The following is a 27,573-nucleotide window of genomic DNA, read 5'->3' on the forward strand; positions in this document are numbered from 1 at the left end:
AGATGATCTGTCCACCGTTTTGAAGGTGAACTCTGCAGGATTACATAATGCGGATTCTGAGCAGCAGCAGCAGGAGCTGCCCCCTAATTCCCCTCGCCCCTCTCAAATAAATGCACGTAAAACGGCAAGCAAATAATTAAGTATTAGAAATGTTCAGCTGGGGAGAATTCCGCGGAAAGTGCGATGGCAAAAACTACAGCATGTTGCAGTTGTTCCCAGCTGGCCAGAAGCCTCCACGAGAAGCCAAGAGTTCTCCTCCAGACAGGCTGACGATCGCCTAGAAAGACAGCCGCACTGGAGCCAGCGGACTCCTGCTGGCGGCGGAGGAGAAAGCGGCGGAGAAAGGGGCCTGGATGGCTGCAGACGCTGAAGAGCCCAGCCTGCAGCCAACTAACCAATTAGTAAGCGCTGCACAGAACGCGTCTACAATTGTGAGAACCTCAGACCAGGCTTGCAGGCCAACAAGCCAACAGCCAGCAGGCCGTGTGAGTATGATGAAATGTCAGCAGGACCAGGAGCTGCATCGAAATGCACTCGGAGAAATACTAAGCAAGCAACTAAAACCAAATTATACAATTAAAAAGTGGCATAGAGATGGAGATGCATATGTCATGTGACCCATCCTTATCCATAATCCATATAATATTAGGAATTATTAGGAATGTGAGGGGATCATCAAACCTCATGTTCATTTATTGTTCTTTCTTTTCGCAGTCTTTGGGAAATGGGAATACAAGGTGAAGGCTTCATTCAGATCCAAGTGACCCAAGTGGCATCCGTTTTTCCTTAGTGTCCAGAAGATCGGGTGCCCGCTGCGTGGATCGATCCTTATATGATCCGCTGGCAGCGGCAAACGTTCTATTTTGACAGTCATTATGATTAATTTAAATCATTAGGCAGCCCGGGCAGGTAGACAAACCATCGAGCTCCTATATTCCATCTAATTAAATGCGAGAGGAGCGGAGCTGCAGTTGGCTGTGGTCCTGGTCCTGGTTCTTAGTCGATATCGGAGTCGACCTCGGAGTCGGAGTCGTGGAGCTGGACACGGGACCTGGACTGGAGTGGACCCGAAGACGAAGACCTGGCTTATTCGCGGAAGAGACAAGCTGGCGACAACGACACCGATGGCTGGAAAAGGCAACGATGACCATTTGCAGCTGGGGAATGCATCATCTTCGATCGCGGATCGGGCGCAGTGAGTGTATCGATTTATCTGCGCTTACTATATACATATCTGCTGCTATCTGCTAGTCGCTGCACGTGGCCATGCCCACTCCGCCCCTTTGCCCATTCCGCGAACCTCTATTTAAGGACATGGCGAAATACTCGTGCTCCTGTGTACAAGTGGGCCCACCACGCAAATCCTCTAGAGCATTCTGACCATATTGGCGGGGCTAAGAAATTCCTGGCATAGTTTAAGTGTATCGCTTTTTGTTGTTGCGGCTGGGCACTCGACGAGATGCCCGCAAAGCTCAGCCTGCGAAATGTCGCAAAAGAAATTACAAAATCAGCAGCAATAAGAAAATCACAAAATCAGAAGATCACAAATTAACTAAATTAACAGCGCTGATAAGGCGAAACGCCACGTATGTAATTACCGAACTCAACCACGAGTTTCCAAGGGGAGGAGCCAAAGAGCCAAAGATCCAAAGAGCCACCCAGCCATATGAATCCCAAATCCACGATCTATGTGTGCGCATGCGCAGCGAATGGGTATGCATATGGGGGCGTGGCCATCTAATTAATTAAGCCATAAAGCCAGCAAAATGAACGACGGCAGCAGGAAGACGCCGAACGGGGGTGGGGATGGGGACGGGGAATGGGGGATTGGGGTTTGTTTTTATGTACTACGCGCTCTTCGCGATCGAAGTCGAAGAGAGCGCGGCGCTCTTAGGAAAAGAGGAAACCGGTTCGCCCAAGTTTGGAATATCGAGCGAACATCGTTGGTGGAAATACGCTGAAGTTTATTAGGTATTTGCACGCCATCTGAAGAACAACGAACGCCAGCTATCGATCGCAAGTTTAGCCCGTCGAATCGTTTCGAATTCGTATTTGGAATGAACCACAATAAAATCGCCACAAATAAAGTAAACAGTCCAAACAAGTGCCTAGCGACAAATAAGCAAACCAACTGCAACGCATACGGAACAAACAAAAACACAAATATTTCCCATAACTGCAATAAATCCACGAAGTCGAAACGAAGTTAGGCGTTTTTTTTACCAGAAAACTTGGACAAATTTAACAAAAAACGGATATTAATGCAATCAGTTCGAGACAAGGAGACAGCCAGCGGAAGACTTAAGGAGCTCAATACTTATAGAGGCCATAATCAAAGAAATAAAGCACCATCAACCAGCAGTGAAAAGGAACGTCTTCAATGATAAACCTTCGAAAACTTTTAGAAAATAAAAAACATCCCAATAAACCACAACAAATACAAGACGCGAGAAAGGATTTGGTAAATCATCCAAAACCAGTTCAACAAACATAACACAGTAAACATTAAAAATTAAATCACAAGTTTTAAAACGCAAATAAAGATAAGAACTCTCAACAACAGTTAAATAAAGAATAATAAGAGAACTGCAAGCAAACAATAAACTACATTTAAATGAAAAGCCATAAAGAAACTTAAAGCCATTGGAAACAAGCCATACAAGCGGTCCAGAACCTAAAAATTAAACACAAACCAACCAGCAACTCCACTCTACGCTCAAAATTCAAATTTCCCGCCAAGCGACCACACTGCGCAACACACGAGCGCTGCATCCCTGGACTTCCGCCGCATTCCAACACTGCAGGACTGTCAGCTGTCAGTTTTCCTGTGTGTGTGCGCGCGTGAGTGTGTGCGTGCACTTAAGAAACTTAAATTCGCGTTCTTGGCCAAAAAACCCGGGTTGTTAATAAGTTATAGCGTTTTCCTCGACTGAGAACTTGGCCCCCAGGCAGACGGGCACAAAAACCGCCCTAGAAACGCGCCCGCCGCCGTCGAAAAGGCCGAAAACGCCAGCGAAACGCGCGCGTTGAGTGTTTTCTGTGTGGTTTTATTTTTGGAATATAAAGCGATCTGATCTGAAAAGTGTGCCGCGGCCGGATTCTAGATATTCAGATTCCCAGCACCCGAAACCCAAACGCAATAATAGACGCGCGCGGTGCCTTGGATCTCTACGGCTCCACGGTGGAGAACTTTTACCTCAGAATGGATCCGACGCGAGGTGACTCGCGGTACAATCTCAACTACTCGATGAGTAGCATCGGGCTGAGCCTGGCGGATCCGGCGGACATGTACGGCAACCCGGCCCTGGGGGCGGGCCGCCCGCCCTCCGGCGGCCTGCTCCAGAACATGGGCGGCGTTCCGCCGATGCAGCGCCCCAATCCCGCGGCAGGAGCACCCCCTGCCCCCCAATGCCAAACGCTCCACAGCCCACAGCACGCCTCCCAGCAGCAGCAGCAGCAGCAACAACAGCAGCAGCAGCAACACCAGCAGCAGCAGCAACAGCAGCAGCATCCCCAGCAGCAACGCGGCCTCAAGCGCTCCGGCAGCGACTGCTACGAGGATCACCACCGCTCGTCCGGCGGACTTACCCTCCAAGGACTGGACAACGTGGCCAGCGGAGCCGTCGACGACAGCGTAGACAACTACAACCCGCTGCCCAACAAGAAGTCTCCGCCCGCCAACGGCAAAAAGACAAAGGGACGTGTCAAAATCAAAATGGAATACATCGACAACAAGCTGCGTCGCTACACGACCTTCTCCAAGCGCAAGACGGGCATCATGAAGAAGGTAAGATCGCCGGAGCACCCCTACGCCATCCCCATCGATATTCCCAACCCAACCCCGAAACCGAAATCGAACCCCATCCCAATCCTCATTCCAGCCACGATTGGCGCTGCAATTGGGATGTTGACATTGGGCCACGTTTCCAGCGCATGTGCAATTAATAAATGCTTCGGGGATTCAGTCGCGACGGAATCCAGCAGAGCTCTGGCATTGTTCTGCCTCCGGAAAGAGCGGGGATTTATTGTCAATTGGCCATCGGCACAGTGGTCGGGATAGCTGGCACCCAATAAGAATACCATCTGAAAACTCTAATTCAAATATTCAACTTTCTTTTGTGACCACTACCAAGAATTGCTTCCACTTGGAAGCATGCTTATTGGTCCAATACAAATTCTACTTGGAAATTGTTTATAGGATGTGATCCCAAACCTAATGCTAAACAATTTGATTCAAGACTCAAAAACCCGAACCACTGTGCCCGCGAAGTTCCTCTGCTCATCTCTAGAACAGTAGCCGCAGATCCTCTGCTTTTGGCCAGATCGCGTCTGTTTGGCCAACTGTTGGCCGCTTTGGCGGCGTTGTGTAAGCGGGGTAGCCCACGATTCCGCGTTGCCTTTGTTTTCGGCTTCATAAAATGTTAATTTGCCGCCGCAATTGCATTCAAAGGAGGCTCCTGCCCACGGAGCACTCCTCCCCCGAAACAATTGATGCGTGCTCCTTGTGGATGGTGGCCCACAAGTCGCTGCAACTGGCCACGTTGCCTTGGCATTTTCAAATGACCAATTTTCACACGCAAACTTACATAATGCCACTGCATTAGCTCCTGCTGCTTTCCATCGATCTGGGGGCCGCATATGAAATTTTTCACATTTCTGAAATAGACTTCCCTGGCCACTAGTTGAACCAAGCCCCGATCAAAATCAGACAAAAAGCATCAACATCGCGGCGCTAAATCACGATCTCAGCACGATCTTTGCCCAAGACACAAAATCTTATGAAATATTTGACCCAAGCAGGCCAAAAACAAAGACGTTGGAGCTCTTAAATTTAAAAGGGGAGATTTGGGAAAACGTTTAGCTTGTTGCACTCTAGAATGGCAACAAAATGTCAAGTATAAACTCTATGTTTAATAACTCCAATTTATTTACTGAATTTACTCCCTCAGAAACTAGATTCTTTTATCATTAGGTCGCAAAGTAACCTATTATGATTCTTGGATTAGAGGAAACTGTTCCTCTTTATCCAATCTCATTTGATCCCGAAATGGTGTTTCCTTATCGATGAGGGTATCCAAAACATTTGACCCCTGGGACGTGGGTTCTCGGGGCCGAGCTTATGACAGGCGCACGCCCGGGACAAAAGGCCGCTTCCATAATATGCGTTCCAAAAAAATATCGTTTTGGTGACTTTGATGCGGTCCCTCATCGATGTCCAGCCGGCGGACAGTTGACAGGCAGACAATGGGATTTTGACTTGGCGCTACCAGCGGTAGCAGCAAAAAGCGCAGGGCAATCTGCAATCCGCCATCCCAATCCCAATCCCAATTCGAATCCCTAGCAGCCAACCAACAAATTGCGGCCAATGAACTTGGCCCAGAGAGTTGTCGCGCCAACCTGCTGGCATGCTTTCCACTGGCCAATTTTGGTCATTTCGATCTGGCCGAGAGCCGGGGCTCTTTTGGCGTGGGTGGCGGTGGTCAGAAGGCCAAAAAAGGCGACGAGAGTGAAAAGTGAGCTAATGTCCACAAGTGATCTCATTTGCTGGCCAGCCTAATTGCGTGGGCCGCATCATCGATCGATTCGCAGCTTTCGCTTCTGGCTTCTGCATAATGCACGGCCATCGAACAAGAAGCCATCGACAAGTTCCCAACAATTGGCCATGGCTAAAAGGGCAGTCGGGCGCAAAATGCCGCCAAAAGGTGTTAAATTGAAATCACGAGGCCTGGGATTGGGATTGGGGATTGGGCTTGGGAATTGTTTGTTTCGGGGCCAGCTTGCAGCACGGAAGCTTAGGCCGCAGCCTCGTCGGCAGATTGTGCCCAGATAAGCCCCAGAAAGCCGGGCCAAGAGGCTCCACGTCGGCTCGCCTTTTGGCCACATGCAACAGGCTGTGGCCTCTGCCACATACGGGGGAAACAGGCAACAATCGGCTTCTAACAAATGACTCTCCATCTGGACGAAGCGGTCGCGGTCGCGGTCGCGGTCGCGGTCTCTGGGGCTGCCTTCTTGTCCTGTCAACGCGCTTGTACCCCAATCCTCGCCCGAATCCGAGTCGTGTCCTTTTGTCTTTGTTCGAAATTCAAATTGACATGAATTGTTGGCCTCTCGCGGTGCCCAAGTAGCCTTCCTTCCTAGCCACACAATCGACACCTACTCAGAAGCAGCATCAGAATCAGAATCCGAATCCGATTTCGAATCGGAATCAGAACGAGAATAATCGGAATCCGATTCAGATTCCGCTTTCGGACCGTGTCAATTGTTTGCATTTACACATGTTACACATAAAATTGGCAGCCAATCGATGTCTGGCAGGGACGGGGTAGCCCAATCCAATCCGATCCTATCCGATACGATGCGGTGCGATGCGATCCCCGGTATCCAATACCCAATACCCAATCCACATCGCAATCCAGCCAACAATGTGTACAACAATTTCATTAATATTAATAAATGTTCTCGGAGCGTTTGCTTCTCGCTCGGTCGGCCAGTTATTTATGCGCTGTGTTTTTCGACTCACGGCAGCAAAAGTGGCGGAAAAGCAGCAGAAACTGTTTCCAGCCAGACTGACTCGACTTTATCGCTTTTATAGTAATTACGAGCTGTTGATAGGCAGCTTAGGCTACCGTCTAATGTGCAGAAACACGGTCTGTGGCCCGGGGAGCAATCCACATCCACCACGGAGCTCCATCGCGATGCTTGCGTGACTTTTGGGTCTTTTGCGTGGGCGTGCTGTGAGAAAAACAGGGGAATGAAGGGCCTGACTTGGCGATTTCTCTGGCATGAAGGTTCGAAATGGGTTGGCCGTGATCATTGGGGATTAAAGATGTTTTACAAAACGTACACGATTGCTTATGTGACACCATACAGTGATATAGGTAACTAGGCAGTTAAGTAGTGCAACAGATAAATCTTCAGATTGTTAGAAATGAAACTCACCACGGAATTACTTTTAGCTAGAAGTTTGGAATACTATAGTTCGGTTTCAGGTTTAGCTGGCTAACTCAAGCTACCCAAGTCACGCTGCCATCTCTGCTAATTTAGAGTCCGGCACATTCGGGATCCCGCTTAACGCGCCTTATCGCTGCAACATAATCGCATAGTTTGGTGGGGAAATTTATGTGCCGCTCGGGCAACAGAGGCACACACGCTTCCCCAATCCCCAGATAGGCGATACAGACTCAGATAACATCGAGTACTTACCACGATCCTCTGCTCTCCCTCCACTTTCAGGCCTACGAGCTGTCCACGCTGACCGGGACGCAGGTGATGCTGCTGGTGGCCAGCGAGACGGGCCACGTGTACACATTTGCCACGCGCAAGCTGCAGCCGATGATCACCTCGGAGGCGGGCAAGCAGCTCATCCAGACCTGCCTCAACTCGCCGGATCCGCCCAGTGTGGGCGGCGGCGACCAACGGATGTCGGCCACCGGGTTCGAGGAGACGGAGCTCAGCTACAACATCGCCGACGAGGACTCGAAAGTAAGACAATTGATATACGGTCACCACGGGCACGCTCATCTGGGTCACCCGCCGGCGCCGCCCTCGCACTACAGCCTCGAGCAGAGCCTGATGCAGTCGGGCTACAGCGGCGGCCAGGCCTCGCCGCTTTCCCACGCCCAGTACGGCGGACACGGGCACCACGCCCACGTGCCGCACGTGCCGCCGCCGCATTCGACGCACTCGCACATGTCCCACACGCATGCGCAGCGCTAGGCTTCTGGCTAGGATTCCTAGGCAATATCCGGGACTTGGTTTGTGCGGTGAGAGCGGAAGGGGTGGGGGTGATCCTCTTCAGGCTACAGCTTTCTTTATCAGTTCCTTTAAGATAGGCTTTTAGGATGCTATGGTCCACGGAGCTTCGCAATCTGGCTTTTACTTTCCAATAGCGCTAAGTGGAGGCTAGTTAACGAAGTTCCATAGACCACACCAAAATGATTGAACCACTTAAAAATTCTGTATTGCTTTAAAGTGTAAAGACCGCTCCTCGACGTTTTCCCGCTCAAAGACCAAGCCCGGTTAGTTAGACAGCAGTTGATATGTTTAGCAGATCCAAAGTGCAGCAAATGGCTTGATGGCAACTTCGATACGCGTACTCCGTAGTCCGTATTTCGGATCCATGGCCAATACGATCTCGCCGCTCGTTTTGTTCTTGTTTACCGCAGATAGCAGTGTTTGTGTTTATTAATTTACATTACATGTATTTACGTTTTTTGTATACTAGTCAAGACTCTACTTAAAGGCGACTGTGCCATAGCAAGCTACAGCCCTTCCCAGTACATCGTACTCCCCATAGCAATAGCCCCAGTGCCCCCAGCTGCAGCTTCCAACCCAGTGCCATTCTACCGAACCACTAGATAACTAGACCACTAGAGACACATCGAGACACATTGAGACACAGCCGAGACTGCTTAGTTAGTCCTTAAAGTTAAGCCGCAAGTGCAATACCACACACAACTTAGCAGAAGTAGCAGAAGTAGCAGAAGCGGGATACTTTCCGCAAGGATTTGCTGTACAGAGTCTAGAGTGTAAACAGCTACTGTGCGTTTACGAAACTTAGTTAAAACAAGTTGATAGCAAATAATATAAAGCAATAGACGTCGAAGGCGCCGGCGGCCGTTTTCCTGAGTGTGAGTGAATGCGTGTGTGATGAGCGTGCTCCGTAAAGTTAAGCGTACTTTCCAGATTCGTTAGCCTAATGTTAGTTGTATTATGTTTATTCGATCGATCCGATTGGCTTTTACTGACCCCTACTAACTGGAGTGTTGCATGAGGAATCGCTCAGAAAGAATCCAGTTCCAAATTGCTGCGTGCAACATGGCCACTTCCTACTCACATTTGAGCTGTTCGCTTTTCGCCTTTCTACTAATATTTATTGTACCCATACTTGAACCTAAATACCAAATTAAGACAGCTCAAAGCAAGTTCTCTCGTATCCATTTTAATTTTATTTATAACTTAATGTTTACTTCGTTAGAGAAAATACTCAAGAGCACGTAATTTAAAAAATGAAACACACTTTTCTGTCAAACAGAAAGCTGATTAATTTCTTATATACTAGTTAAATTTATTATTTAAAGATCGTGCGAGCGACGCAAATCCAATAACCCTAAAGCAATTTACCCAGTAAGCCATCAACAACATATGTTTAAAACACCACAAAATAGTATCTACATACCAGAAACATAAATATATATATATTATTTAGCGCAATATTACGAAATAATAAACATAAAACGAACAAAACCGGAGAACCCAAGCATATTTCCAGCTGTTTCAAGAGCAAGGTTAAGAGCAGCGCGATAAGACCGAACCCAGACCCAGCGTTTCCAGTTGCTAGCCTGCCCACATCTCAATCCCATCTAGCAGTAATCCCACTGGCGAGTGGGTCGGCTCTCCATGAATGAATTTCTGATTTCGATACGTTCGTTCGTTTCTGTTTTCCTTCGATGTTGCAAAGAGCTTCCGCTTCTTCCACTAGAGACCCCAATAACAGAGTTTTGGCTGCGGGGGCTCTGTGACGTCATGACAACCATGCTGGCGACGAGTTCATAAATCGATCAGAGCCACCACTGGCTCGTCATGCACCACCGGCCAAGTCAGTCGGTCCCCTCGCTTTCCTCCCGGCTTGGCATGCAAATCGCGTTTCTGGCTCGTACTTTTCAATGCCAAAAGCTTGGCGTAGGCCCCACTGGCCTCTTGGCTGCCCCGATGACGTGTGCCACGATCCAAGCACCAGCCCCTCGCTTCCCCCATCCCCAACCGAGCCCCAAGCCAAGCCAATCCAACCCAGCTCAACTCAACTCAACTCAGCTCGGCTCGGCTCAGTTTTTCCATTCAGCATGGGCCGATGAATGAAAGCCAAATGTTGTGGGTGTGACACCAACGCCGGCTCAGGTCATCAGTTGTTGCGCTACACACAAAGAAATGGTTGCGTTCACACCGAAAGTGAAGGGAAATCGTTTAACTAAGCCCTTTTCCCATTTAATGGCTCTTTTGAGCGTGGTCAGTACACATTAGTTCAGCACTCAAGATACAATCTCTTCCGAAGGAATACACGCAGCATCGCTGAGCTGGCCCCGAGTTCTTTCTGTGTAGCCGTTGGTAGCTGCCTGCCAGCTGACTGATAAAATAAAATCCATAACTCGTACCGCTGCTGCTGTAGGTCGTTCTGCCGCCGCCAACTCTTTGTCCAGCCAAGGTTAATTGCCGACTTGCAGTGGGCTGCTCACTAGATGGATACATATATACAAGCTCATGTATGTTTCTGGCTCCGATCGAGAGTGCGATCCATCAGTCTGCGCGGGTGTCTTGGCTACACGGATCGCCTTCTATGGTCGCTCACCTGCGCATCATCATCCCAGCCGCCCACGAAGCCCGACCAGTAAAAACTGCGAGTTTGTTGGCTTCTGCGATTCGTATTTATTTCAAAATTTTATTCAAGATGTTATACTCAAAGTTATGAACTATATTTAAACATTTTCTCTTTTTCATGATTGTTGCATGTGTGTATGTGCTTAATATCCGAATGAAATTGGCTTAGAAATGTTTATCTTTTACTACTGTACTAAATACTTCTTTGTCATCTTTCCCTGGCAAATCTAGTGCTGTGAACTCTAGCCCCAGTTCCTCATCATTACGTTTTCCACCGAATTAGCTGGAATAGAAAACCCGAGGCAGAAACAAAGACCAAACCTCTGGCCCCGGCTTCCTCCGCGGCGGTGGGAGCACGGGTGCATATCAGTTTGAGAAATTAAAAGCATTTTGCGGTTTCGCTGACTATCGACGCTGCGTGCCGCTCGAGCCTCTAACGACATTTCAATGATTTGCTGCTTGGCTCTGGCCGCAGTTGCTGTTGCTGCTGCTGTTGTTGCGGCTGCTGCTGCTGCTGCGCCTGCAACATGGCCACGTGCGCAGCACAAGACGCAGGCGGAGGACACAAGCATTTGCAATGCTCGTCGATTACGTACGAGGGCGACCTCTGTCAGGCAGCGTCCAGCTGTCCGAAAGCCACCAACAACGCAGCCACGCAAGGAATCTCCTCCGCGGATTTTGTGTTTAAGCCGCCGCTGCGAGTTCTAACCGCATGCCGCCACAATGTCCTCTTAATTTCCTAGCCCGCGCTCACCACGCGATGATATCGCCGGCGATCCACTGGAGGGACCCCGTCTCCCCATCCCAATCCCAATCCACAGCCACATCCCCAGTCCCCAATCCGAATCCCATCCAGACGTCGTCCTCTGTCTGTGCGCTCGTTTTTTAATTCAACTGATTGTACTGCAGCTTCTGGAATTCGGCATTTCTTAAAGCCTTTGCGCACACACATTGTGAGTCGGCAACTTCTGGCGATCCAAGTCGCTGGGTACTTGGTACTTGGCCACTTGGCCATCGACAACCTCCAACTCCTGATGCCGCTGCTCCTGCTGCTGCTCCTCCGCCGCCGCCTTCGCAATCTGAAAAGGTTAAGAAATGACAATTTGTGAGCGTTTTTTCTTTTCTTTCGTTTCGTTTCGATTCGTTTTGTATTTCTGTGTATTGTTTTGGTTTAGTCGTTTCTTCTTTTTTGCCAGTTGGCCAGTTGGCTGTCTTGCTTTTGGCCCTGTTGCTTTCATTGTGATTATTTAAAAGCTAGACTGAGACCTTAACGAGGCGCTTTTGGCCTTTCAGCAGGACTCACATTTAGTTAAGCAATTATTGGGCCGCAATGCAAACAAATAATGCGTACATTGTGTGCCTCGGTGGTTTCCCGCCAGCCCGACCCGACTTACTCCACTGATTTTCCAAGTTAATCAAAATTCTTGGCTATCCACGTCGAAATCTCTGCGACCTTCCCCGACCGCCCAGCCCCCTCTTCCGTGGCTCTTCTAGCGCCGCCGAGCCACGCCCATGCAACGCCCCTTCAGTGGAGCGTGGCGGAGGCAGCGATTTGGAGGAAACTTATGGCTTTCCGCCGTACCGCTCCCGCCTGGGATACTTATATAGGCACAGGCAGCTCCGCTTCACTGACCAATTTATGGCTGGGAATATTTCTTTTTACAAGTCTGGTTGCCACATAGTGTGGATTTTTCAGCGAAGATGCTTGGCTAATTGTGCCGGAAAATGTTGGGATGAAATAGCTACAAGTTACCATTTGAACAACGTGGATTCGTAGTTAAGCTACGATTTGAATTCAAATACAATCAATGTCTAATCTCGTCGTACATTCCATCTTTCATTTCTTTTGTTGCCAGGCATAACTAAATCAAAATTTATAGCAAATTTTTAATTAGATTTCCGCTTCTAGTTGTTTGTTTAATTAATGGCTTTCAATGATCTTCCAAATAACAAGCTTGGCCCATAAAGTGTTGACAAATATTGTTGAAACTTTTCCCGCTGACTAGAAACTTTCCGGAACTTAAGGGTGTATCTATAAATTTGTAGCAAGTTCGAGCTGAACTCCAGGCAAACTGTACTTTAAAAGAAGAAAACATGGGTAGTAGCCAAAGTTCGTAGGCAAAACTTTGAGCTGGCGACTGCGATTGCGACTGTGCCCATCTCCCGAATCCGAATCCGATTCCAATTCCGATTCCGATCCATTATATAATGAAGCACACGCGGACTTCCCACATGAAACGGGGCAAAAGCCGACTCTACCCACAGTCCACGGCACGGCCAACAAAAGTTAACAACAATCGATGTTCGGCTGCTCAGCTCATTTCCTGCCCACAATGAAATGTTGAAATCTGGTGAGACGTACGTATGTGAATAGTAATTCGCATATAACATTCTCTAAAACTTAGGCTTGTTGGCCCAGAACCATGCCGTAATACCACGTTCCCACTCGGCGCTAATGAAAGTGCCATAAATTTTCAATTAAAGCCTGGCCAGACCCTCTGATTGGCAACGATTAAGTTATCCAGCGAGGCTCACTTCGCAGCCTCGCTGCAATTATTTGCGAATTAACATTTATAACACTTGATCCTGTGCGTATATCCGTTGAAAGCTGGGCTGACTTGACGCTTCAGCGCATTTAAAAAGTATTTTTGTGCCACTGCCACCATCTGCAGCAGCAGCAACCAAGTGGCGGAGTGCAGCGGCAAGAAATATTTGCCGCATTTTAAGAGTCTCGGTCCCGTCCGTCCGTCTGTCCGTTTGTTGTATGTCTGTTATGCGGATTCATTGCAACCGCAGCCACTTGTTGCGAGTTGCTGCTGCTGCTGCTGTGAGGTGATGTTGCTGCTGCCGCTCCTGCTGCTGCTGCTGCTGCTGTTGTGCTAAATTTCACACCGACAATGAGCGCGAGCCAACAATGAATGAAAATTACTGGGCCGAACTGAACTGAACTGAACTGAGCCGAAGTGACGGACTGGGATGGCCAAACGACCAACGACCGCAGGCTAAATCGATACCTTAATTCAAAGGCACGCCAGACCGCATTTTTGGATAATATACTCCAGCTCCATCCGCTCCAGTGAGCTGATGTGCTCACTTCGACTGCAACTTCAGCGCTGGTGGCACGCGTGAGATTTCCTGTCTGCAGTTTTGGGACATTTCATATCGGATTGCAGCCAAATTTGGCGTCCTTTGTGGCACGCGGGGTCAAAGATATACACACATAAACATCGATTCGGCGGGCTTATCGGCCTGGGAATTGTGGCAATGGCAGCGGCGAAGGCTCATTGTTCTGGCCGTGTGTTGCCAGCGTTTGCAGCGGCTCCGGCGTTGTGCAACGACTTTAAAAAGCTGTTAACATGCGTTGTCATCGCTGCCATATGTTGCACGACAGGCGACTCCTGGTCGCCACCAGCAGCCGTACTCCATCCACATCCACCGCCACCGCCACCGTCATCGCCATTGATCGGCGATCGCTTTTGGGGCAGCTGAGCCACCGGCGACGGCGACTTGTCAACCACCTGGCACAACTGCACCACTTTTGTGGCGGTTGCATCAACGGGCTGAACTTCAAACCGGCGGCAGGCGTTGGTTTCCCGCGAAATCTACGCGAAAGTGGAAACGCCAGCGATTTGCGTAGCCCGCAGCGATAGTTATAGCTTCCTCAGCTCACATGTGCCGTCCCTTATTTGGAAGCTTGTGTGCGAAGCGCAACAATTATATGTACGGCGCGGCCTGAGCGGACTCACACAGGCGAGCGAGCGCGAAAAAAACCAGCACAACCACATCAGTGCACTGGAAAAAAAAGTGGGATTCAACTTCGAAATTAGCCAAGTTACAGACCTCGCCTCTGGCTCTTCATTCGTCCGCAAAGTAAACAGCTGAGAATGGGATTCGATCAGGAATATCTCGTTATTATATGCATATTACTATATAGTATTTTCTTTGTGTGTAGCGTCGGCGGCCGAAAGCCGCGTCGCGGGTTCAGACTGAAGCGAGTGCAGCGGAAAGGAGAAGTCGTCGCCACATTGGCTGACTTATGACGAAAATAATTGCTGGCTATTGCTATCGCTAACTGGCGATCGCGTCAGCGTTATCGATGATTCGTAGAAAGCCCATCGCAGTTAGCCCGTTTTCATTAGCCCGTTGCACGCGGCGTATGAGTAATCAATAATAATTTGACCGCCGTTCCCCCGCCCCGCGACTCTTCTTCGCCGCCTCCCGCGATGTCAGCGTGTGTGTGTGTGGTCCCAAATCGATTGCCATAATAATTTCGCGCAGATATAGCGCTGCAAATGCAGGCAGAACCACTTCGAATGCGACAATCATCGTGCTCGTACCGTATTGTAATTTACTTAATTTCGAATCGTTCTGAATACGCAAATTTCGCATTTGCAAAGCGGGAAAAAAGTGCAGGAAAACATTGTCCGTGCATTAGTTACATGTCTATAGTCGCGCTTGTTTTCGCTTACTTGCTGTTATGAAAGGCGACTGCGCGGCGTCTGTTTCGCCTGCTTTTTGGTTGTTTTTCAGCTTTTCAGCTGCGTTTGATATGCAAATTGTGTGCTTTTACAAAGAGTCGCAGAATTATCGTATCTGTCGGCGGTCGTTGTTGTTGTTGTTGCTGCTGCTGTCGTTGTTGTGGGAGCTTCGAAGCGGGAGTTCCATATGGTAATTCCATACATCCACTCGAGCAGGCACAGCTCAGGGAATTGGATATTTAGTGGCTTGAAGTTCACATTTAAGTATTTATAAAATTGATCACACTTCATCCTAGTCGATAAATACAACAGTTGGAAGGCATTGATGGTACAAACCGACAAGCTCCCAGACTTTTGCAAAGCTTCCTGCTGCAGGGAACAGTTTAAAGGGAAACCTGCGAGTGCCACACGGCGTATGCGCAATATTTGCGTAAGATCTTTGGAAATCAGCAAGCAGCTCGGACTCGGCTTTGGTTTTGGTTTGGCTGCCACTTACGCGACAACGCCTTGACATGCCCACACGTCCGGCGACAACAACACCCAACAAGTTTGCAACATGCCACAGCATTTTGGAATGTTTTGCCGCTGTTGCGGCGTGTGAGAATTCACGAGTGGATGTCCCTCCGTGGATGCGGGGAAACCCTTAATAAGGGAGCCCAAATTTATAATGTGGCACGCAATTAATTCACTGCCAAAGCTGCCAAGCGAAGGCGCAAAAATTATCACACCATTCAAATGACGCTCACGAATGTTTTTCGAGCCGGACTTGCGGAGCTGCGGAGCTGGTGGGATTGGCTGGCCACCAGCGACTTGCCACATGCAACAACTGGTGGCAAGCAAAGTCGACACATTTTGTTTGTTCCGAACCGTTCTCTTTGGCGGCAAACATTTAACAAGCATCGCCTGTCCGCTGGCCGAGGATGCCACCTAGAAAGCTCACGCTAGGCGTCCAATTGGCTGGAGTTGCCGCCGATCATGGTCATGCCACATGGTGCCCGCCGTCCACTGCCTTGCGCCCAATGACTGGTGACTAGTGCCTAGTGCCCAATGCCACCAAGTGGACAATGCCCGGGTCTTCGGCCGGTGGTCCTTTGTCTCGGGAGCGCTCCTTGCCGCCTGTCAGTGCTAATTTGTTGCTGCTCGTGCAGTGCCACTAAAAATATAGCCATAAATGCTGATGGGCAGGGAGGATGGAGGAGCTGCTCCGCTGGTCGAGGGGAGAAATCTGCATGTCCTTAATGCCGGCAACGTGCGAGTTTTACAAATTACAAAATAAGCATCCAGGCAGTCGCGGTCCACTCTTTTTCCCACGTCTCATTAAAATTGCAGTTTAAATTCAAGATGCTGCCTCTGTTCTTTTACTTTCTATCATCGTCATCGAGTCACCGAGTAAACGAGGCAGCGGTGCAGAGATGCGACCAAGACGACGTCCCATCGTCATTATTGTCAACTCTCAACGAGTTGCCAATCGTCTGTCGTCTGTCCCGGCTATCTTTCTGCCTGCCGTTTCTAGATTGATGTCTCTGCAGTCGGGCAGACAGTCAGTCAGTCGGTCCACGAGTCCATCTGTCCTGCGTCCATCTGTCCACAGTCCGGCCGTCCGAAAGTCCCGCGGAATTATGCGAGGCGGAGGTGGTCGGAGGAGGGGCTGCAGATGGAGTTGGAGCTGGAGCAGGGGGAGTGGGCAGAGGCCGGCTTGGCACAGTTTGCGCACTTCGGCATCTCACTGCCCCTGGCCGAGATGGAATTTTCGGGAGGAGATTGCCCCAACTTCGAGATAAGGCACACAATTTTCATTTGGGAGCTGAAGAATTTCGGGTACTATATGTGATATGCGTCGAAAATGTATTTATTAATAGTATTTTGACGCACGGCCCAAAGTCTGTTTTACTTTGCAAATAAAAGGAAGAAAATAAAGGCATTCGAAAACACACAAAACTCACAAAAGAATCTTTAGATAAATTATTTCTGGCCCATCTTCCTTTCCAAATGCTTAGTATTTATCAAAACTGTGTTCTATTCGTACGTAAATTAGTAAATTACAATAGTTACTAAATAGATGAAATTGAAACTCTGGCACAAAAATGTAAACTACCAATCTGATGTAGCTCATATCCTATAGATATCTATCTATTCTTTCATAAGAAAGAAGTTCTCGTCCGATCCGCAAGTTCGTTGTAATTGTGCAATTCTTCTGTTTGATTTGGCCGCTTAGTTGCGACGTACTTTTAGCTGTGCTGCCCACGATGTGGATAATTGTTTAGCTGTTATTGTTGTTATGGGTCGTTAATATACATTTGATTCTGGTTATATGTACATATAGAAAGAGCAAAACGTGGAGTGTGTGTGCGCCTTAATTAAAACTGCGGCCGCTGCTCGTAGGAGTTAATTAGACTGCGGAGGTGTACGGGCCCAGTTTTCAGCTTTCAGTTTTCAGTTTGCAGCTCCCAGTCTCAGATCCGCCGATCCGGCGATCCGGCGATCGTTCGCTTTCAAGTCAAGCCCCAGCTATTAGTCGCTCAATATTACGCGTTTGGCGGACAACATTGTTCTTACTTTTTGCGCTGCCCGTGTTCTGTGATCTTGACTTATCGACGGTATAGGATGGATGGGATGGGTTGGGGATGGGGATACCCAATGGGGCTGGCGAATGGGGGATGGTACAGGAGACACGGGCTGCTGCTGTTCACACGCTGCTCATCAACAATTGCTGTCACGAATTTTCCACTCGGCGCTTTTTGCGCGCGCTACTTGTTTGTATTTTAAAATTTATTTATTTGTGCAGCCTCCACAGCCGGCAGCCTCCAGTCCCAGAAGCTGCGGAGCTCTTTAGCTCTGGATCTCAGAGGCCTCCACACACATGATGGGGATCCTCTCGTGGAGTGAAGTGGAGTGGATCGTCGGCGCGTAGTGTGTGTGCTCCTCCTGGAGCGCACTGAAGAATGCATTTGATCAGATAATGTAATTCGCATTTTAAATTGAGGCGCATTCCCAGTTATACTTCTTCTCACATGCATTTACCTGGCCGTCGCAGGCATCCTTCGATTTGCGAGGCGGAGGAGTACGACTGCCGGACTGGGCTCCAGCCTCATCTTCTCCAGAGGAGCCCCACGACCATTCCGATCCAGCATTGCGGGCGTTGCATTATTACGCACAAGTAAATCATCGAAAGACGTCGCTGTTGTCCACCGTCGAAAGCCAACGGCTTGTTAAGTAATTTAGTTGGCCTTTTTTGCCAACTCTCTCGGCGCATTTTGCTTTTTCTATATGGCATTTGGCATATTTGTTTAAAGAGCTTCTTGTGAGCTGAATTTGTTATTGTCTCTATAAATGTAATAAATTGGCATTCAATTAGGCCAAAGGTGTTTTGTTCTCTGGTGGGTAGAAGTGCTCGCTCGGCTCGACAGTTGATCAAGAAATTATGGGAGGATTTTATGAAATAGCATTATGAAATGCACGTTCTCATCTTAATTATAATAGCCATAATTTACAGAACAGAATCGGATTTCCATCGGCTGTGCTATAATTGCTTTTTATTCATTTCTCCTTGTAACTTGCGACGCCTTCACTTCGATTTCCTGATCCCGAAATCTTTTAGCTACTTGGCCAATCTTGGTTCGGGGCCATCTGGCATTAGCATATCGGTCATAAGATCTATAACTAAACTCGGCGGACAGTTGACAGCTACTCCGCCCCGCAGACGGATCAGATTGGATCGGACGGTACGGGATCATATGGGATCCGTCATGCGAAGAGGCTCGTCCTGCTTTCTAACGATGGCATTTTTGATATTTGTGACACGCAGATTTTCCATCAGTGTCAACAAGGCATTGTTCGGCGAACGTCAACGTGGTTGGTCTGGGTCCTCCGACCTGCGGTCCACCCCGTCCTGTCTCCCGATCTCTCCCAGACTCCCAACTCCTGACTCAACTGACAGACTCGATCGGCCGTCCGATCGTCGTCGATTTTTCAGCATCAGAGCAAAGGCAGGCAAAGTTGGGCCAATGCAAAACCGAATGCAGCGCGTACATTTGCATAGACACAAAATTATATGAGACCGAGACCGCGACCGGGCCCGAAACGCAGCTTCCTGGTCTTTTTGTGTCTGAAATTTATGTACCCACACAATGGGGTAACAAAACAGTTGGAGGAGACCCGCTCCGCTGCTGGGGAGCCGTGGGGCCCGTGGTGTTGGCCTAAACACCATTCTAGCGGTTTGTTTAGCTTGTTTATTGGCATGAAAATCTATCAAAAATGCATCATGCATTTTATATTTATTGTACGTAAGTACAAAAATAATGTGCTTGACATTTGACCCGGCCCAAACGACAACGGCGTTATGGCCGGGCCACATGTTGCCCATGGTCTGTTGCCAATGGCCAAGATGCCAAGTCGCCAGGTTGCCGGCAAGTCTGCCAGTCTGCAAGTCTACCAGTCCCGACTGATTATGAAACTGGCTGCTTTGTCGGTATCCGGGGATATTTGGTTATTGTCTTCGAACTTGCATTCTAACACAAATCAAAACGGGCAACAGCAATCCCAACACTCGCCACTTAAACGCTCGTTTATAATGTTGTTAAAATACAATAAATAGCCAGGACTCGCAGCAGGCGGTTTCCTCTGCCTCTCCGACCCCAGCAGCCCATTTCCATTGCTCATGCTGATTTATGAAATGTGGACGCCGATGTGGCGGCCCACAACCGCAAGCAGAACCCCCACCCCGGCTGAGGCCAGCTCTCCTCTGGCCAGGCTTAGACTCAGTCCTGGGCACTGGGTGCTCGGTACTCGATTCCAGGGGCCTCTAACTGGGCAAAGCCGGCAGGGGTGATTGTGTGATTGTGGGCCGGTGATTGAGTTGTCGGCCTGCTGGGCTACTGTTTGCAGTTCGCCGAGTGGCTTATCTTGCGGTGCATCGCAGCTGTTCGACCAGCCTCCACTTATCACGGTCCAGGAGGGGTCAAGGGTTACGACTGCACCGGGCACACAGCCCCCATCTGTGCTCCACTGAACGTATGGATCATATGATACAGCAGGTGGTAGGAGAAATGATGTTTACTGCCTTGCAGAGTAATATAAGCCCAATCTATACATAATACCTAATGTATTCCATTAAAGTTGTGCAGGTATCTGCTCTAATTGCCACTCCTTAGATACAGTTGCATCGCAACACCATGTCTTATCTTATCACTTAGTATGCCTTACTCACCCATGACTAGGTGCCAGCCGGTCTTGTCCAGATCTTCCTCATCGCCTTCCCAGCATCCGCGATCACCCCGATCAAGTCTCAAGTATTCAAGTCACCATCTTGCGATGTGTCCGTACAATTTTCTTCACACACTTTCCAGTCATCACTGATTGATCACACTGTTCACGTCTTTCAATTACTGAAGCAAGAAGCCGAGGATCGCTCCTCGTTCGTCGTGCGGGTCACGCAGTTGCTCACAGACTGAAAACGTAACCCCAGCGGTCGCAACTCTTGAGTCCCGAGCCGGAGAAACCCGAGGAGAAACCCGTTTGGAGGGGCTTAAGAGCACGATCCGCACTGAAGGCGATGGGGATGGGTGCGATAGGGAGGCGCTATACGGCCGATCCGCTTGCACCTTCGAGCCGCTCTCTTCGGGGCTCTCTTAAGCCGGCGCTCTCTCGCTGCCTATTAGGCACAGGCACCCATATTCCATATTCCACATAGTCCTCCATGTAGCGCCGATCTGTGGGCGGGACTTGTGGCTGCTCGTGTGCGTATTAGATTTTATAGACCCGCTTGCGACTTGCTCGCCAAGTCCATTTTGGGCCGGGCCTATGTACATTGGCTGCGTGGGGACAGATGGGCAAACAAATGAGTGGTCCCCGGTCGCAGCGGGCATGAAAATTCAATTTACACCAACCTGCTACAAAATGACGTATCTCTGCATGTATTTGCTGGAATTTATTCAGCATATACTCGGATATCTGCGGCGGGTACTTCGTTGTTGGGTGTAACCAGTTCTCGAGCAAAAAATATGAAATCAGCGATCGAATATTTCGTATTCCGCTTGTGGGCGTGGGCACGCTCCGTTCCTATCTATGGTCTTGGCTTTGTGTTTGATCATTTTTGTAAAATGACACAATTTAATGATTTCCAAACAGTTCTCGGCTTGGTCTTTGACTAATGATGAAAGCCCCTGGAACTGATTTGTCAATTAGTCTTGCAGTCGGCTGTAATGGCTGTGGTCGATTTTGGTAATTTTGTCAGATTGGGTTCTTATATTTGCACTTGAATATGACACATATCTCGTTCGTTATATAAACTTAGGTCTTACAAGTTGGAAAGCTATTTCCAAATGTGCGATTATATTTATTTCTCACTTAAAATACAGTTTCTATCTTCACAATACTAATTCCATTTTCGTCTTTCACAATTCTTGACGCTCTATCCAATTAAAATGAGTTTCTTAAATGACAAAACAACCATTTAAAAATTGATTTATTACTACGTAATGAAACTATAACAACTATAGCGACCATGGCACGCATTCAATGGGCTTCCCAGCATTTAATCGCTGTCAGGGGCTCCAGATTGTTTTCTCAGTTAGGGACCTTCTTCGACTTCGCTTGGCTTGGCTAAATCTAGCCAAACATCGAACTCAGTTGGTTGGGCACCCACATCAGCGAACCCCTCCTCCATCTTTCCAATCGGAGGCACTTTACATACGCCGAGTTGAGATCTTGTATTCGTATAATTGCAATTTCCATTCAACTGTTTGTTCGCCGCCGGTCTGTGTCCGACTCCGTTTCATTTGTTTGGCTAGTTTGCGGTTGTTAGTGCCCATCATAAATTGCAGAAGCGGCCAGGGGATCCCCTCCCAGTGCCTGGCCATGCGGACCGGGAGGAGTGGCCGGAGGGAGCGGCACAGGCTAATCGGTGGCGTTTCATCTGCGGCCTGCTGTCCTGTTGTCCTGTTGCCTCTTGTTCGCCTGTCGGCGCACGCATAATTAGGCCTGAGGACAATCGTTTTGGACGCTGCACTGCGAGAAATTGGAGCGAGCTGATTTATATACATATATGTCACAAGAAATGCTAACCTTTTTACTAATCATATTCGTACAGCTCCTAGATTAAGTTGCTAAGTTTGGTTTTCATTTCATGTACAATGCTCCACAGCAATCTACATTTAATTTGGCTAAGTGAACTAGTAGCAGGTTACCCCTCGCAATTTGGCCAAATAATTGGTAACCGAAAACAATAAGCTCGTTCCTCGTACTCCCGGCCAATCGTGGCATCCTAATGCGGCCCAGACATTTAAATAGATGCTAATTCCCATCATAACTGACTGGAGACCCCGTTTCCCGTTCTCGGGTCCAAATGAACTAATGAATTTGAACCCGCCACTCGATTGTGGCAGACTCACGACGATTGGAGACGACTGCCAACTTCCTGCTGGCCGCTTTCTTTGCGCGTGAATCCGTGTAACCGCAACCCGCACCAGAGAAAAGGCACAAAACTGTGATTTGCCCAAAAACAGAAAGCCGGCCAGAAAGCCTCGCTTTGCGGATATAAACGCTTTAAAACTCCATATTGTGGCCTGGCCCGGATGCGACGACAATTGTGAAGACGACCAAATGGCCAAATCCGACTCCGAGTTTAGCTGGCAAATGTCTACGCAGTGTTGTCGCTTCTGCCGCTTTTGTTGCCCTGCGTTGTTGCCAGTTGGTTGTTGGTAGTTGGTAGTCGCTTGTTGGTTGTTCGCTTGTTGCCGCTTCGTGTCAACTGACTTCTGCCTCAGCTTTCTGCTTTTGTTTCCTCGTGGCAAGCCGCCCCATTTTGCTTAGCCAGCCAACCCATAACATTTTCCCCAACGTTTCCTGCTCACAATGTGGCCGCTGTCCTGTGGTTCTGATTGTGTGATTCCTCCTACAAAATCGAGGACAGTGGTTCACGAAGATGTCTTACTTGAAACGAAGAGATGTCACAATGAACAGTTCTTTATTTGTTATAATTATTTATGTCAGGCAATAAATACCATTCACTTTTCGATAATGTAGAAAAGTTGCAAAGTTTATGTTATGAATACTTTAAATAAACCCAAACTTGCAAGCAAGCCACTTTAGTATCCAATAAACCTAGTATACAATTTTCATAGAGACTGGGATTGTGTTTGTTGATTTCAATGATGTGCCGTTTGGGCAATAAACACCGGAATTGGAGTAACCCAAAGCCATTTCATCTTGTATGCAAACCCCTTTGTGCCACGGTTATCCTTTGGCCTGTTCCCTGGGCAATTGTGCGTTAGATTTAAGTGCTTTCGTTTGCCAGGCTTAATTTGCATTTTTATTTTTATGTTTTCATTGAAAGCGCCAGCATCAATGGAGCCCGCTGGCTGCGGAGGCTTCAGAGGCCGGAGACTTTGGAGGCTCCGGAGGAGAGCACATTTGGCTATTCCTTTGTTTTCGGCTTAAAGTTATCAGTGTCGGTAGATGTACACGGCATCAACGGTAGCAGCAACATGCAAAATGCAAATGTTTATTGGCCAAATGCTGAACGATCTCGGCCAGCTGAACTGAGAACGGTCCTTCTGGCTTCGCCTCCGAGTGGCCGGGCGATTGGAGCGGGTGCTGACTGCCACAAAGTTGTCGCCTTTTGTTGTGGCAGCAACCATTTTGGTAAAAACAACTAATCAATTGGCAAATGTGCCATCCGTCAATCACGCAGTCAGTTGGCGGTGGTGTAGGTCACACGACACCACACGGTGGCTGCTGCGGTGCAACTTCGCTTGCAACTTGAGCTGCAACTGCAACTGCAGCGGCCACCGAATTGACTCGCATTCACTTTTGGGGCACATAAAATGCCACCTTGGTTGTGAATGTCAGTTAGCCAATTTGAAAATTCATTCATTCAGTGCTTTGACGACTCGCTGACTGACTATTGCCAACATTTATTATTAGCCTTTCCCAAACTGACTATTTTTGGAGCTGCCGATGGCCACACAGCAGCAGCAGCAGCAGGCGCAGCAGCGGCAGCCGCAGCAACAACAACATGCCGCACATATCACAGCAAGACAAATTTCTATATAATTGCATTTGTCGCAGGCTCTCCGAGCCTCTAAGTTCGATACCACTGGCGAGGCCAGATCGGCCAGACAATGCCAGGCATTATTTTTATATAAATTGCATGCCATTGGCCCGGCCAGTTGGCATTCCATCCAGCCAATTGTCGGTGGGGAGTTGTGGCTCGAGAGTCGGGCGGGCCAGGGTTTTCGCTCCGATTGTGTTTTTGCCTCGCTTTTAGCCAGGCTCAAACTCTAATTGTCATTTAATGAGACACGCTCGGCATTTGCGCACGACACACGACTATCAATTTGGCAAGTTGCAGTTGCAGGCAGCGGCAGTAGCATCAGATTCAGAATCGGAATCAGCAGTAGAAGAAGCCACCGATGAATCTGTTCGATTCGCTGACAACCCCAACTTGTCGCAAGTTAAATGCGATATTGATGAAGCGCAAGTTGAAATGGCATTTAGCATCTGAACCAGATGATAAACTATTTAACAGATAAGCTCGATGAAATTAAAACCACTTTAATCTTCTACAGAGCTTGTTCATCGAGTAAGCGTATTAAATGTTTTTAATAAGCTGGTATTTATAGTTTAAAATTCTTGGCAGTTGCATGCTGACTCGACATTCGAAATTGTTGTGTTTGCAGTTTGGTATATGGTATATATATAAATAATGACAATAGAATAATTTCAAATTAAATTGCACATTATAAAGTGTTCCTATGACATCAGCCCTTAAATGAGATCATACTGTTATTTTTAGAGCAAGAAGTGCTTAATAGTTTAATCGGCTGATAATGGATTCAACCCCCATGATGATGTCAGCTGAGATGTCTGCGCAGTGAGCAGATAAGGGTCTTTTTTCCCGGCGACTTCCAATAGCCTCCGTGGCGCAATTGGTTAGCGCGTTCGGCTGTTAACCGAAAGGTTGGTGGTTCGAGTCCACCCGGGGGCGCATCAAACTTTTTTTTGATTTATTAATCAATTAATTATTATATTTATTATTATAAACAGCTTTTATAATGTTTTTTGTTCATAATTCCTTTGTTTATTGATTTTGTGTGGCGAATTTAAAGTGCGCAATTAGTGAAGGGAAATCGCACACGCTATGGGAGGTCTGCAAATGAATTCCGTGAGCACAGAATACATTAGGCACCTACATATGTAGGAAGAACGACGACGAACAGACGTATAATTTGATTTTTATTGAGCGATAGCAGAGCCATTACCAGGATTATTTCAAGCCTTATACGTACGTGTGTGCTGTGGATGCAAGCCTGGGCACAATGTAACCTTTACATGAGCAGCTCCACTTTCAGCCGCCTTCTGGTGTTGTCACCGGTTTTTTCGCATCTGCTTGCTGCAACTGAAAACCACGAGCGTAACAACAGTTGCACATGCACATGCTGGTGTCGCCAGCAACGTGGCCAAGTGTATCATGGCAACTTGGAGACAGTTTGTCGTCGCTGGTTTTGCTAATTAAAATGTCTTGGTGCTGTCACTCAAAAGGCGGTCGCCTGATCCACTGGCCAAGTCGAGTCGACGAGTCGCTCGGTTGGCAGCGGACGACGATGATGACGACGCCCATTTTAGTCAGCAGTCGGCGGCAACAATGCGATTTTGCCTTTCGCGAAATGCTGCCGCTGCCTCTGCTGCCTGTGCTGCGGCTGCTACAATTTCATTGGAAGTCCGCTGGTGATGTGGCAGGGGCACGCGGCGTATGCGCAATGCCACTGCGATCTCCCTCGCACAAAATGGCGATCGCATTGTTACAGTTTGCAATTATTTTGATTTATTTTTTGTTCGTCCCAGAGGTTGAGCACTAATCAAAATTAAAATGACGCGTTCGCTGCCATCCCATCCAAGGCGATGCGACGACGACGATGATGACGGCCCCGCGCCGATCACCCCGCTCGCCGGAGAGCCAGAAATCAATATTCTAAATTCTTTAACGCGTGTGCACATTTAAGGCAACGCCAGCTCATTGAGATGCGTGCCGGCAAACAGCCTGGCCAGCACTTATACGCAATTTCGCGCCATATTTGGTTCAAACATATTGGATTTTTTTTGTCATCTCGACGTCTCCTTGCTCCCTGCACTTGGCTGGCATATAGAACAGCGCACCGGCCTACCGAAGATCCCAGCCGATCCCCACTCCCAGCCATCCTGAGCTGCGCTTAGCCCAAGATCAGCCTGCCAGACTGTTTGTCTACTCCACTAATCGGGTGTCTTTGCTTGTTTCCTTCCAGGATGACCGATCGCCTACCTCGTCGGGCAACGAGTCGGATGATTCGTCGGACGTGGAGATGCCGGTGGAGGCTGCTGAGGTGGCAACCAAGTTGCCGGCCAGCAAAACAGAGGTATCAGCGCCTCCAGCAGCCTCTTGCTCGGCGGCCACCGCGTCCTCTGGCCCCAAAACCATGCCAGCATTGAACTATCAGACTGACACCAACAGCGGACCCTCGACGTCCACGGCCGCCGGAGGAGGAGGCTCGGCGGACAGCAAGTACGTCTACTCAGCTGCCTCGATCGCTAACATACCGCAGAAGATGCTGAGGCAGCTCATCCAGTCGGGCCACTTGCAGGTGCACGCCGAAGAGGGTGAGTAGCTCTGAAGTCCCCAAGCAAAGTCCCAATACTTAATAGTTACTTAACCTGCAGATGGCAACCAGTATGTGACCATACCACTCAGCTCCACGGCAGCCAATCTGATAAAGAGCAATAAGCTAACAGCCTCTGGATCAGGAGCCTCAGGATCGGGAACGCCCGCCAAGAACGATGCCAGTGCCGACAAGCCCTTGACCATCAAACAGGAGTTCGATTAGCCCCCAGCTACGCCCACTGCTTATCCTGAGATAACTGATAACTGCGTTTATCCACACTTGCCCACACCATCTGGAAAAATCATCAGCAGGAGATTACCATTACTCACCCACTACTCTCTTAAAGTCTATCCAAAGTTTCGCGTCATCAGCCAGGGATGACGATCGCCTGCTAAGTCTAAGTCATACTTATCTACTATACCGTATATATACTATTTTTTATACCTATACAAGGAGAAGTGAAAGGATAACACCCTGAGCTGGTACCCAAGATGCCAGCGGCATATCTACATACGTAAGTTTTAAAAGTTTTGCAAGTTATACAACGTACAGGCATCTGCTGATATCGAGATTGTATGAGAAATGGAAATGAGGATGATATGGATGTTCCTAAATCGCAGAGATCATGTTGCTTTGTTACTAGTTTATATTGTTTTATTATACAATACATAAATACATATAAACCACTTTTTTTGCATAAAACCAAGACCCCAGTGTGTTTCATTATCAAGCAGCCGGCTTAATCCTTTAAATTAAAATGCTTCTGGCCAATTTCCAGGCAACTAAGCCAGGTAATTCATGGCTCAATCAAGTGAAATGACACTTAAGCAGCTGAGAGCCCGCCCCAACGATTATGGACACCTACCTGCTAGTATATATACTATACGTAGTGTGTATCTATGAGAGTGCTTGGATTAAGCACACTCGCAAAAAGAGCAACGGAAAATGCCTTTTGGTATTTGCCGCTTGATGGATGTGTCCGTGGTGGGTATTGTGCAATTGATTGATTGACGACATAATCTTATTGACACTTAACCTAATTAAACGTCGCTCATTACTCGCCGGCTCAGGTAGCCGCACTCGCCGTC

General features: G+C 48.4%; 3 protein-coding genes, 1 long non-coding RNA gene and 1 other non-coding gene across 8 annotated transcripts; 2 read left to right on the forward strand and 3 right to left on the reverse strand.

Annotated features, from left to right (window-relative positions):
- Positions 1-729: 729 nt before the first annotated feature.
- LOC123327110 lies at positions 730-2,789 on the reverse strand. Its single transcript, XR_006541579.1, has 3 exons — positions 2,698-2,789; positions 920-1,477; positions 730-858 (listed from the first exon to the last, which is right to left on the reverse strand). It is a non-coding gene; the product is annotated as an uncharacterized LOC123327110 (long non-coding RNA).
- LOC6736044 (serum response factor homolog) lies at positions 1,934-27,191 on the forward strand. Of its 4 annotated transcripts, none has more exons than XM_002082910.4 (4): positions 1,934-3,787; positions 7,234-7,482; positions 26,132-26,483; positions 26,544-27,191. In XM_002082910.4, exons 1-4 carry the CDS (start codon positions 3,203-3,205, stop codon positions 26,705-26,707), a joined length of 1,350 nt encoding a protein of 449 aa, XP_002082946.1. In that variant the 5' UTR covers positions 1,934-3,202; the 3' UTR covers positions 26,708-27,191. The 4 variants fall into 4 exon arrangements, 3 of the variants coding, with proteins under 3 accessions (XP_002082946.1, XP_044778517.1, XP_016029443.1); XR_006541578.1 differs by lacking the exons at positions 26,132-26,483; positions 26,544-27,191 and adding exons at positions 17,638-17,813; positions 17,887-24,838; XM_044922582.1 differs by lacking the exons at positions 26,132-26,483; positions 26,544-27,191 and adding an exon at positions 17,638-24,838.
- LOC123327016 lies at positions 9,775-10,245 on the reverse strand. The gene has a single exon (XM_044922741.1). It carries the CDS (start codon positions 10,243-10,245, stop codon positions 9,985-9,987), a length of 261 nt encoding a protein of 86 aa, XP_044778676.1. The 3' UTR covers positions 9,775-9,984.
- LOC27208480 lies at positions 10,403-20,197 on the reverse strand. The gene is made up of 2 exons (XM_039292101.2): positions 20,059-20,197; positions 10,403-11,453 (listed from the first exon to the last, which is right to left on the reverse strand). The coding sequence occupies exons 1-2, from the start codon at positions 20,060-20,062 to the stop codon at positions 11,260-11,262; spliced, it is 198 nt and encodes a 65-aa protein (XP_039148035.1). The 5' UTR covers positions 20,063-20,197; the 3' UTR covers positions 10,403-11,259.
- On the forward strand, positions 24,764-24,837 carry Trnan-guu. The gene has a single exon. It is a non-coding gene; the product is annotated as a tRNA-Asn (tRNA).
- Positions 27,192-27,573: the final 382 nt, after the last annotated feature.

This window comes from Drosophila simulans, chromosome 2R, assembly GCF_016746395.2.
Source record: "Drosophila simulans strain w501 chromosome 2R, Prin_Dsim_3.1, whole genome shotgun sequence".
Lineage (NCBI taxonomy): Eukaryota > Metazoa > Arthropoda > Insecta > Diptera > Drosophilidae > Drosophila > Drosophila simulans.

Coding starts and splice junctions, on each gene's coding strand:
- LOC6736044 (XM_002082910.4), top strand. CDS start 3,203: ATGGATCCGACGCGAGGTGACTCGCGGTACAATCTCAACTACTCGATG. Junction 7,483..26,131: donor TCGCCGACGAGGACTCGAAA/GTAAGACAATTG, acceptor GTTTCCTTCCAG/GATGACCGATCGCCTACCTC. Junction 26,484..26,543: donor GCAGGTGCACGCCGAAGAGG/GTGAGTAGCTCT, acceptor CTTAACCTGCAG/ATGGCAACCAGTATGTGACC.
- LOC123327016 (XM_044922741.1), bottom strand. CDS start 10,245: ATGTATCCATCTAGTGAGCAGCCCACTGCAAGTCGGCAATTAACCTTG.